Source organism: Pelobates fuscus, chromosome 1 (genome assembly GCF_036172605.1).
Source record: "Pelobates fuscus isolate aPelFus1 chromosome 1, aPelFus1.pri, whole genome shotgun sequence".
In the NCBI taxonomy this organism is placed as follows: Eukaryota; Metazoa; Chordata; class Amphibia; order Anura; family Pelobatidae; genus Pelobates; species Pelobates fuscus.
Genome location: NC_086317.1, coordinates 302,591,617 through 302,604,340, shown reverse-complemented (window position 1 = coordinate 302,604,340; position 12,724 = coordinate 302,591,617). Strand labels below are relative to the sequence as shown.

Genomic DNA, 12,724 nt, shown 5'->3' with positions numbered 1-12,724 from the left:
AAAGAAAACAGTCGGCATGCGTATTACGTAAAGTGTACGTGAAGGCAGCAATGACTTTGGCAATAGGTTGGATAGATCTGGCATTAATATCATGGAAGGGGGAGGAAAAAAACTGATGAATAGAAGAGAAAGCAATACATGGGGGACATTTAGGACTTAGTGAGTCGGAGGGAGGACAATAAAACTAAATCGGGTTGGCTACTTTTAGATATATTTTCTCAAATGTTTTATTTAATTTTTTGTATTTTTCTAAATATTCACTTTTCTCAGTCAGTCTCTGTAGCTTTCCATTCACTCACAATCCATTTAACTCCAAATTATGAAAATACTACCTTTTTAATTAATTTAATTAGAGCCAATTTCATTCATCAGCAGTTTATCGGCTCCAGTACATCCATCCCAACTTATATTTTTAAAATAGACTCCACCTGCGGCCACTAGATCCCCCTCCTTGATTATATTAATAGCCCATACCTGCTGCCCATGGTTGGAGGCTGAGGGGGGGAGTTGGGCAAACACTAGAATGCACCACCCCACTTTTATTTAATAGCCCACCATACTCTGTTCACAGAGCAGGGTGTTGGACAGTTACCTGTCTACTCACTATTATTTGTCAGTCCCCACCTGATGCACACAGGTAGAGGACCTGTGCAAAGCCTCCTCCATACTTTACTAGCAACTAGCCACAATTTTTAAATTTTATTACAGTGAGCAACAGCTAACTGCTCACTGTTTAGCGCACATGCCCCAAACTATCTGCATTGAGAGTGAGGGCATGTCTACTAAATATTTGGGTCATATTGATTCCAATGGACTTTTTGTTTTGTTTTGTTTTTTAATGAAAAATTAAGGTTATGTTACTAATAAAGACTGATAAATGTGCTTCTGATGCACCTTTATTGGCGGTTTTGTTTTGAGCTGCTGACTCTTTAATCAGGTTTGGATGCTTGAATTTTGGCTGGCATTTATTCAAGACAAATTTTGATTAAAAAAAAATATATATAAAGCAATAATCCTCAACTGGTTTCTGAGAATAGAATTAAATCAAGACCTACTTTAGAAATCAGAGATATAAAATTATAGAATTATATGAAACATGTGGTTGATTAGAACAAAGCTAAATATAATTCTAAATATACAAACATGAAGTAAATAAGTATAAGACTCTTTACATAAAGCATGCTTTACATTTTTCATTGTTGTAAATGTATTTACATTTTTTAGGATGCTGAGACAAAAGGATCGGAGCTACAGAAATCTTGGGAAGAGTCGCGCAACAGCTTATTAAAAGAGGTAGAAACGTTAAAGCATGAGCTGCAGCAAACTCGATGCAGGCAAAAAGACGAGGTGGATTCGATGCAAAGAGAGCTGCAAGATGCTATTGAAAGACAAAATGCTCTTTCAAATTCCCTACAATTATGTGAAGATAAAAAAGCAGAGAGTAAAAAACTGGAAGAAGAAGTTCAACAGCTCCACAGAGCCTACAAAGAACAGATATCTGATTTAAACAAAGCTTTGCAATCCGTCACAGAAGAGAAAAATCAGGAAATCGCCAAGCTCAAAGATGCAGCGTTGTCATGTTCAGAAGAGTACTGTGCTAAGACCCAAAACCTTAATGAGGAACTTTTAAGGCTTGGGTCTGTACACCAGACTGAAGTGTCCGAGCTAATGAATAAGCTTGAGTATGTAGCAAAGCAATATGAGAGTGAGAAGGAGAAAACGCAAGACCTGATTAAACAGTATGAAAATAAAGAGAGCTTGTTGATTGAAGAAAACGAGAAAAAAGCAAAGTATGAGTGTGAAATCCAAATTCTCAGAGAAAAACTAGAGAACAGGTGTACTTTTGATAGTACACCTGTAGAACAAGGTAAAGCTGAACATCTGGAAGGCCTTTTGGCCGAGTTAGAGTCTCGGCACAGCATTCTGAGAGATGAGCTTACCTATACAAACAATGTGAAAGCCGAATTGGAAATGGAAGTACAACAACTAAAAGCGGAGTATTTTCACGAACGAGAAGACCTGGAATTCAAGATAAATGAGCTGCAACTTGCCATAGAAGACTACAATAATTTAACAGAGAAATTACAATCTCAACTTCAGACCACAAAAACAGAGTTTGAGAGACTGAGGACAGAGCAAAGCAAGGGAATCCAAGACATGAGAGAACAACACAAGAAAGAAATAGCAGAGTTGAAACAAGCAATATCAGCACGCTTTGAAAATGAGAGATCAACATTAACAGATGAAATAAATGTTCTTAAGGAACAGTGTGTTAAACTTGAGGAGGAAAAAGAAGAGGCACTAAGTAATTATGATTCCATCAAGCAAACACTTCTTAACTTTGAAATGGAACTTGGTGAATCTGCTGGCAAGATCAGCAAAGAGTTTAAAGCAATGAAAGAGCAGCAGGCCACTGATGTCCATGAGCTTCAGCAGAAGCTGAGAGCTGCCTATAAAGACAAGAATGACTTGATGGAAACTGTGAACAGGCTAAAGGCTGAGGCAGAGAATTTATCGTCCAAGAAAACTGAATATGATGAACTTCAGCTTCAAATTAGTCACCTGCAGAAGATGAATGAAGAGATTATGGCATCACTGTCCCAAAAAGAGGAGATTCTAAAAGACACAGAGATCAAATTTAATCAAAATACAGTGCAAAACACAGAGATGGCCTCAAGTATTAGTTCATTAAGTGAGAAACTATCAGAACTGCAGACAATGTGCAAAAGCGAGGAAGCAAAGAATTTGGCTTTACAGCAGGAAGCTGAATCTCAGGCAAAATGTAATGCTGAATTGAAACAAACCATAGATGAGTTAACTAAACAACTAGACGAATCTATGAGCAGCAGTCACCAGAATCAAGGTTGTGTCAACAGTCTCCAACAGCAAATGGATATGTTGGTTCTTGAGAAGCAAAAGATGGAGATAGAGTTACAAAATGGCAACAATAATGTTTCAAGACTTGGAGAAGAAAACAATATGCTCATCAGAGAGCTTGATAAGCTTAAGACTGAACATGATGACTGCCTCACATTAAGAAATGAACTGGAGGAAATGAGAATTAAATTGCAAGACATCGCAGAAGGCAAGGAATGTACAGAAAAGTTGCTTGAAACAGAGAAACACCAGATTGAAGCAATACAATGTCAGCTTATTATTGTTATGGAGGCATTGTCACTTGAGAATAATGAAGAGCAAGATCTAATCCTTGAGCTTCAAACAATCAGTGCTGCGGTGTGTCACCTGAATCAAGAAAACCAACATCTGACATCACTGATAGATGAGAAATCTGTTCAACTTGGGAGACTACAGGAAGAATTAGAGTCTCAGTGTGCCGAGTTAAGAGCTTTATCAAGTGACTACTCTAAAGAGAAAACGCTGTTGAAGGAGGAATTAGAGGAAACCCTTGCAGACAAAAAAGCCCTGCAAATGGACCTGCTAGAGATGAAAATTGCACTCGAAAAAGCAAAGCTGGAAAATCAGGGCCTCCTTTCTCACACAGAAAAGCTTGCTGCAGACCTGGAGTGTATTGAGAAACAGAAGACATCGACTAATCTAGAGTCTAATCAGGAAGACGTAAAAATCACAATAGAAAATAAGGATTCTAGTATCCATGCGCTTACACAAGAACTGGACTCGGCTAAGGTTAGTTGTTGCATTTTGAAAAGTGTGTTATCCCATATATTCATACTTCCATATCCATATAAAACTCCCTAAATAACCATGTGCAATCACTGAAATCATCAAAATCTTGGCAGGTCTGAACACTAGACTAATTCTCTAAATTGGGAATTAAGAATAGTTAAGGAAATTTTTATGGAGATTTTTTTTTTACAGATTGTACCATTTTGGCCAGTGATTAGATATATATAGTGCAAATTGAAAAAATACTCTTATGCACCATCATATCTCATGTTGGACTTTGAAAAGTTTCCCTTAGGCACAGAAACTCTAGAAATCATCGTCCACACTGTGCAAAAAAATCATCTACAAATATCCCACAGTTCCCAACTTGGCATGCAGATGAGAACAGACTTCATTCATGATTTCTTGAGTATCTGTGACCCAGGAGGGACTTCTCAAAGTTCAACATGAGCCAATAAGGTAATGCATAACAGTAATTTATAATTCTACTGTGCAAACGTTTTAGGCAGGTGGGAAAAATGCTGTAAAGTAAGAATGTTTTCAAAAATAGAAATGTTAACAGTTTACTTTTTTTTTTATTAGTTAGCAAAATGCAAAGTAAGTGAATGTAATACTTGTGGAAAGGTTATTTGGAACTCAACCAGATGAATAAAGAGATTTATTACCGTCACTTTAAGAAAATAATGTTGATGGAAATAAAACAATTTTGCTTTGGCAAACTTCTGTTGTAATACGATTCTAAAATGATAATGCATGAGCAAAGATAATCTTGCAGGTTATTGGTTCAATCTGAATCGATTGGCACATAAATTAAATATGGCAATTCATTAATTAGGAACATATAATAAAGTTATTTTACTTAAGCAATAATAACACAGAGGTAATTCTTCCTAGTAAATGAAACAGAGTCCTTTTGGTTCTGGCAGAAGTAATAAATGAATAGGTCTCATTAAAAGATGAGTAGTTGATGAGCACCAATTCGCAGTCCTGGAGGACCAGAGGCGCAGCCAAAACATTAAGATCCGAGGGATCGCAGAGGAGATGCCGGCGGAGGAATTACCTCATTTTATAAGACGGCTACTCACGACCCTACTTACTGCCAAACAAGCTAAGCAGATAACCCCAGAAGGGATGTTCCGACTTCCAAGGCCTACCACAGCCCCTACCACACAACCCAGGGACCTACTGGTACGGCTACCAAACAGTAGAGATAAAACAGCAGTGCTGAACGCAACACGGAACCGCTCTCCCTACCTGTTCGAAACTCAATCGCTGTCATTTTACTCAGACCTCTCACGGTCCACAATGGCCTGGCGCCGGTCTCTCCAGCCCTTCACGGCACTCCTCCACGCGCAGAACATCACGTACAAGTGGAGGGCCCCGCGCGCCTTACAAATCTCACACGGAGACTCCCGGCACATTATTCAAGATATGCAGGGAGCGAGAGACCTGCTTCCAACACTGGGCCTTATACAGGACTCCATTCCAGCGACGGGACAACGCACCATACCCGCTACACCTGGGATCGGGGACCCGGCGACGACTCTACCATTTGTCCCCCGACGGCTCGAAACACGGAAAGGCACAGCAGCCGCAACCTGACGGGACTTTGATGGCTCATGAGGCCGCTTCTCGTTCTTTACGGGTCTCCAGGCCCACCGACTCGCCCCAAGGGCATACACTAAGGAACTCTAAACGCACGTTGGTGCACAGTGCAAAAGTTATTCGTTTCCTTGTATTTTGTTGATATCATTAGTATTTTTTATTTTAGACACATTATATTGCCACAGGCTATACTTTTTTAAAGTCAGAGGGAATGGTGACCCGCTACAGCAGTTATACCCACAACCACATATCTGCCCGACAGACACAGGGCCATTGAGAGAACTTGATTTTCACTCTCTCTCTTCTCCCCCCCCCCCCCCCCAGGGTGACCGGGGATCCTAAATTACCCTACTGGCCACTACACACATGGTGACATCACTAAACATACACTCCGCGCATGCAAGCCACGGGTGAACCACCCGCCTCAAGCATAGGAGAGGTCATGTCCCGCAGTAACACTAAGCTTCGACTAGAAACGATAGCAAAATAAGCCCACATGTTAATTCTACGCTAATTTATCTTTTCATTCACGGACACAACTTGTACATATCTACGTTTATACTCTCATTTAAATATAAAAATGTGCTGACTCACTATAGCCATGTAACTGTCATATATTAACTGTTTATGTTGTGCTGGATACAGCTATCGTGGCGTTCCCAGCCTGTTGTTATTCTTTGCACATGAAAAATAAAGAATTAAAAAAAAAAAAAAAGGATGAGTAGTTGAATCCCAGATGGCAGACAATTATATTCCTTCTAATCCTTCCCAATAACTTCAGGTGCGAACCAATTAATAATCCCGAGAACTGGAGAACTTATTTTGCTTACTTTGAATGATGTGCATTGAAGTCCTTTCCAGAAATTATAAGGGTTATGGTTCCTGGAAGTATGTAGAGGAATAGAGAAAGTGGAGAGATCAGCGTAGTCAGGAGTAAGCCATTGGATTCGGTACACATAGAAGACAGTGTTTTCAGGAGCAAGCCAGATGGTTTGGTACACGGAGAAGCTAGAAGTAAAGCTCAGACAGCAATCTGAAACAAAGTAGCAAGTATGCAAGAGGCACAAATTATTTGAGCAATCTTGATTAGTTTGCAGCTTCCTTTTCAAAGGGAAGCGCGTGACGTCAGACGGATCGGCGAAACCCAGAAGTCATACGGGTAATGACGATCGGACTGGAAACATTATGGAGGAATTCTGACAGTGAACAGAAGGAAAATCGGAATGAATCATTATTCCCTCACTTTGCATTTTGATAAAAATGATAACTGTTTACATTCCTGTTTTCGAAAGCATTCTGTGGTTGAGATCCTGTACTCCGACCAAATACCTTTGCCCAGTCCACTTCCTAGCCGCTTTCTGGGACCCTGTAACACTTGACTGTGGTATCTCTCTGGAACTCTCTCCTTCCAGGCAGGTATTGTCCCCTCTGACTATTCCTCTGCAGCTCTCTTTCTCAGGCAGGTGTCCACACTTCTGCCTACTCTGTGAATAGCTCTAGCTTTTATAAAGGCACTTGTAGCTTTTAGGCCAGGCTAGAGGGTTCGTGCAGCCAGCCAATTGGTTCGACGACTCTATTAATGGGATCCCTAAACAAATCCACACAGGACACACCGTTCCAAAAGGAACTAACATAATTGTTTATTTTGGACAAGGACTAGGCCTTAAACATGTGGTGACAAACATTTAAAATAAATATATATATATATATATATATATATATATATATATATATATATATATATATATATATATATACACACACACAACATTGGAGAATGAGCAATTTAAAATTAAAACATGGACTATATAATGCAAGTAATATTTCCAAACACAATAAAAAGCAACAATATATACATTTCTACTTACAATGGAATCTCGAATTTAATCCATTCGAGAAGGCTGTACGAGATCTGATTTTGTTCAAGAACCGAATCAAAAATTCCCATAAGAATTACTGTAAATTAATCCATTCCAGACCCCCAAAAGTACAGCATTTTAACACAAATTTTACAGTTTATAAATACCTTACATGCCTAAAGTCATACAGAAAAACATTAAACACAATGTAAATTAAATTAAATTTTAACTTTGCTTCACCTGTAATGATGAGAGTTCATGGCATAAGTGGAAAGGAGAAGAGATGTTATTGTTTGGATCGGGAGTCCCCTTCCATAATCACAATAGGTAACTGTTCTTCTGGCGTTTTTTCCCTTGATCGTTTCACACCACTGACACTTTGTTGAGACTCACGGGACCTTTTCTTCACAAAAATATTTTCAAGTAAGACTTGTTGCCTATGTTTTAAACTGTGTCTAAAGTAAGACATAGCATTCCTCAGATGCTGTCTGTTTCTGCTCCCTTTGAAGGTCTTTGAGTTCTTTTGTGGTGAAGTAGGTCTGGCGATCCTCCACTAACTCCTCCACATCTTCATCATTCACCTGCAAGCCATCGACTTTCTTAAAGACATAATATCCTCAACAACAGGAGCATCCCATTTAAAACTCTCACAATTTTCCTCTTGGGTTGGCTAATGTTCTTTGGATCCATGGTGAGTTTTTGTGCAACTAAAGGCTGACAGAATGGAGCTCTGTTCGCTTTGTCTAGCGCTAACGGCTGATGCGTCATACCAACGAGGTACCAATAAAATAAATTCTGCAAGATTTGTTCGCTTACCAAGCTTTTGTTCTGGTTCTGCCACAATTTTTTTTCTCTCTCATTTTTTTGTTACCTAATTGTTCAGGTAAAGGACTGTTTGAGTTCCAAGGTTCCCTGTATTTTGTTGCCCTAATTTGCATACCAACATTATGCAAATGTGCACACTTCTATGTACTCAGCAGAGGGCACTGCAGAATTATCAAAGTAACAATGTATAGTTTGTACATTGATTGCTGTTCACACACCTCTTTTAGGGGCTCTTGGGACCGAGTTTCTGTCGCACGTTCTTACTTTACAGCATTTTTTACTATCTTTAATTATGTTTGTAAATGGCATGTAACAACATACATTTTCAGAAACAAGGGTATGTATCCTAAGATTAGAAAGTTGAGCTGACAGAAAAATATTACTTTTTCTTTAGACTTTCTTAGCATATCATGACATTGTTTGGAGCAAAGAGGAGAGGAATGAAGCAAGTTAACATTTCTCTGTGTGTATAAATAAAATAAATATTATATATATATATGTATGTATGTATGTCTGTATTTGTTGTCGGAAACATAATAATAATATGCGTGATTCGAGTTAATGCAAAGTTGGTTGGGGTGTGCCATAACCAACGTACGGGTAGGCCTGTAATAAAAAGAGGGCTCACCAAGAGTAAAAGTATTAATAAATAAAGTTTAAGGGGTGAGGTGGGTGGGATGACCTGAACGAGAATGGCATATATACACTGAACAAAATTATAAACGCAACACTTGTTTTTGCCCCCATTTTTCACGAGCTGAACTCAAAGATCACAATAGGCCATTTTCTCTCAAATATTGTTCACAAATCTGTCTAAATCTGTGTAAGTGAGCACTTCGCCTTTGCTGAGATAATCCATCCACCTCACAGGTGTGGCATATCAAGATGCTGATTATAAAGCATGATTATTGCACAGGTGTATATGTATATATGCAGGCCCGGACTGGCCATCGGGCATACCAGGCAAATGCCCGGTGGGCCGAGGCCGGCAGGAAAGATCACAGGATCACACCTGCCAGCACCTGCAGGGCCAGCACTATCAGAGCGCTGGCCCTGCTGTGTGCCTCCATGGGCCGGTGAGGGAGATCGAAGATCTCCCTCACCGGCCCAGAGGCACTGAGATGCGGCCGCCAGCTGGGGAGTGAGGTAGGAGGTAGGAGAGGACCGGCGGAGCTCTAGCCAGCAGCTCCGCCAGGTCCTCTTGCGAGGTCTGAGCGTTGCTGCGGTTACCACGGCAACGCTCAGATCTCGCGAGAGTGAACTCTAGCCCAGCAGGCTAGAGTTCACTCTCACCACTGGACCACCAGGGAAGACGGCACCCCCCACCCTCCCCATGGAAACCCAGCTTCCAACCCCATCCCAGGCTAAAGGTAAGAAGGGGAGGGGGGGGGGGGAAACATAGTTTTTAGTTTATTTAAATAAAAACAAACAAAACATATTTATACAAACACTGTGCTATATACACTCTTACTAAGAGCACTCACACACAGCACACTCATACTAAAATCAGACCCTCAGACAGACAGCACACACAGCACCCTTACACACACACACACACACACACACACAGCACCCTCAGACACACACACAGCACCCTCATACACAGACAGCACACACAGCACCCTTACACACACACACAGCACCCTCACACACACACACACAGCACCCTCAGACACACACATCAACTTCAGTCACACAACACACTTACACACATATACAACACACACACGTATGTATAATATATAAAATAACCCTCAGTAAGTTAACAGACACAAAAAATTAGAAACATAGAATGTGACAGTAGATAAGAACACCCTCACACACACACACTGCAATACTCACATGCTGCACCCTTCACACATACACACAGCACACCCAACACACTGCGCCCTTCACACATACAATACGTCCAAATATATATATATTTATGTGTGTGTGTGTATTATATAATACAGCACCACTACACACAGGCTCCAGATACACGCTAGATCCCTTACCCTATATACACTCTGAATCCTCTATACACACACACACACACACACACAATCTCCTATACACACTCTGGGTCCTTTACACACAAGATCCCCTACACACACTGCACCACCTACACACACTACATTCCTGACATACAAACTCTGGATCCCCTATGCACACACTACATTCTATAAACACACACTCTCTACAACCCCTACACACACTCTACTGGCCGTATGCACACACTCGCTACATCCCCTATTCACACACTCTCTACAGCCCCTAGGCACACATATTTCACCCCAAACACAAATGAAATCGACCTATTTACACAATACCACACCACAATCAGCTCACTCTACACAGACGCAATCCCACAAGCAGGCTCCAAACACATGCACCATACACTTTTCTGGCCCTTTTGTCCTCTGGTATCCCACTTATATAGCAAACACAGCACAAGCATGTTATTAAATTTGCTTGCGCTGCACAGAACAAATACAGGTCCTTTTTTCCATGCTAGAGCTCTTCAGCAGGGCTCTGCGCATTGAACTAACATGCTCACTTTGAGAGGAGGCGTGCTTGTCATTAGTGATGACATAACACACCCTCTCTGGCCCTGCCCCTTTCTCAGGGGGCCGCTGTGATTGGAAAATGCCCGGGCCGAATTTTTTTCCCAGTCTGGCCCTGTGTGTGTGTGTGTGTGTATATATTTATAATTTGCTTGTTGGGCTACGATAATTGTTGAAAAGTGTTTTCTTGAATTTACTCTATCCTTCTATAGACTTCCCAGGGCCCAGCTGGAGATATGTAAGAGATGTACAATAAATTAATAAACAAACTATATTTAAAATGAAATGTTTACAAAACCAATATAAATTTTGCACCCATTCAGTAAGTAAAATTCCTGAACCTAGCAACAGACCACTATAGTATTAGTAATATAAACATGTTACAATGTATTGTTTTACATTGCAGGGACACTGTACTCAGACCACTTGATGGAGTGAAGTGGTCTGGGTGAATATAGTGTCCCTTTAATAAGAGAGCTTTTTATATATATAGATGTGTTAGCATATTGGCTAGCAAAACATATGATTTAAATGTTATTCTCTCATGATATTCAAGTTCATTTGAATTATATGTACCTCTTTTTAACAATTCATTTTACAATATAATCAGAGTACAACAGAATGGAGATTACCTCCCACCATGTCTTATAAACAGATGTTTGTCCTAGGAATCGTTGATGTAAATGTGATTCTATTTAATGTTTTAAATTGTATTTCTATTTATTTTAGGATTTACTTTCAAAAGCAAAAGCTTTAGAACTTGAACAGCAAACATACATGTCAGAACTTCAAAACAAAATAGGTATTGTGTCTTTCTCTCTCTCTTTTTCATATTTGACTGACTATTACATTGTTCTTTCTCATTACAAATATGATGTGTCTGTACATAAGAGTATTAGTGGAGGTTTCATTGGGTATATATCCTTTTGTAACAAGAATTGTATACATAGAAAATGTGGTACATTTAGAAATTGCACTTGTAAACATAATTAGATGAGTAATGATATACCTCCTCTGTATATTTTGTAATGCATGCATATAACCAAAATCTCTTTTCAGTGAATCTCTTGGCTTACCCTTACTCCTTCGGGTCCCATCTTTAAAAGTGCATTACATTGGGCTTGCAGAGATTATCTAATCTATACATAGGAAGAAAAACTTGCACAATCTTCATTTTCTGCCTTTTCTTTAGAGTATTACAAAATGATACAGAGGTCATGATATGTTATATTTTATTATTGTTAATGGTTTTTCCTTTATGTACATATGGGAGATATCAAACATCAGGGCTCAACAAATCCAGCTCGCCATGGCGACTAAAAATATTGTCCTGGTGCCTGGGAGTTTTTCAGCCCATCCATTCCCGGAGAGAGGGCCGGCTGAGGGAGAATGGAGACGGGCTTGCGACTGACCAGCCAAGAGAGAAAGTGGAGGCGCTCTTTTGGCCGACTGAGGCAGAATGGAGACGGCCACAAGGGAGCAGTCATCTTCTTGCTCTGCTCACTCGTGTACCCTGCTGTGATGCCAGGAGCAGGGATATGATGTCACTCCGGCCTCGGCATCTCTAAACAGCGAACGAGGGAACAGAGCAGGAAGATGACAGGATCCACTCCAGCTCCCTAAAGGTAGGGAGGCTGAGTGGACATAAATTAAAATAAAACACATAATTTGTGAGAGAATGTGTGTGTGTGTGTTTCAGTTAAAGAGTGTGTGTGTGTTCTGTTAGTGCGTGCGTCAAATCACAAGATTTTGGAGAGTTTTTGTGGGTATTTTTGCCCATTCATCCAGTAAAGCATTTGTGAGGTCAGACACTGATGTTGGACAAAAAGGCCTGGCTCACAATCTCTGTTTCAGTTCATCCAAAAGGTGTTCAATGGGATTGAGATCAATGGGATTGGGCTCTGTACAGTCAAGTTATTCTACACCAGACAAGTTCTTCTACATCCAACCATGTGTTTATGAACCTTGCTTTGTGCACAGTCATGCTGGAATATAAAAGGAACTTGCCCCAAACTGTTCCCACAATGTCGGAAGCATGGCATTGTGCAATATTTCTTGGTATGCTGAAGCATCACTGGAAGTAAGGGGCCTAGCCCAACACCTGAAAAACAGCCCTATACAATTATCCCTCCTCTACCAAGCTTTACAGTTGGCACAATGCAGGTATCGTCAGGCAGGTAACATTCTCCTGGCATCTGGCAAACAGAGAAACGTCACTCTTCTCTCCACGGAACATGTTACAAC

General features: G+C 40.3%; 1 protein-coding gene across 2 annotated transcripts in view; it reads left to right on the top strand.

The window, feature by feature from the left end:
• The window catches only part of GCC2 (GRIP and coiled-coil domain containing 2), a 100,634-nt gene that overhangs the window by 19,753 nt on the left and 68,157 nt on the right, over nucleotides 1-12,724 (top strand). For both annotated transcript variants that reach the window (XM_063458078.1, XM_063458087.1), the window contains exons 6-7: nucleotides 1,225-3,645; nucleotides 11,210-11,282. In XM_063458078.1, the coding sequence (XP_063314148.1) occupies nucleotides 1,225-3,645; nucleotides 11,210-11,282 (2,494 nt within the window). The remainder of the gene's footprint in view (nucleotides 1-1,224; nucleotides 3,646-11,209; nucleotides 11,283-12,724) is intronic.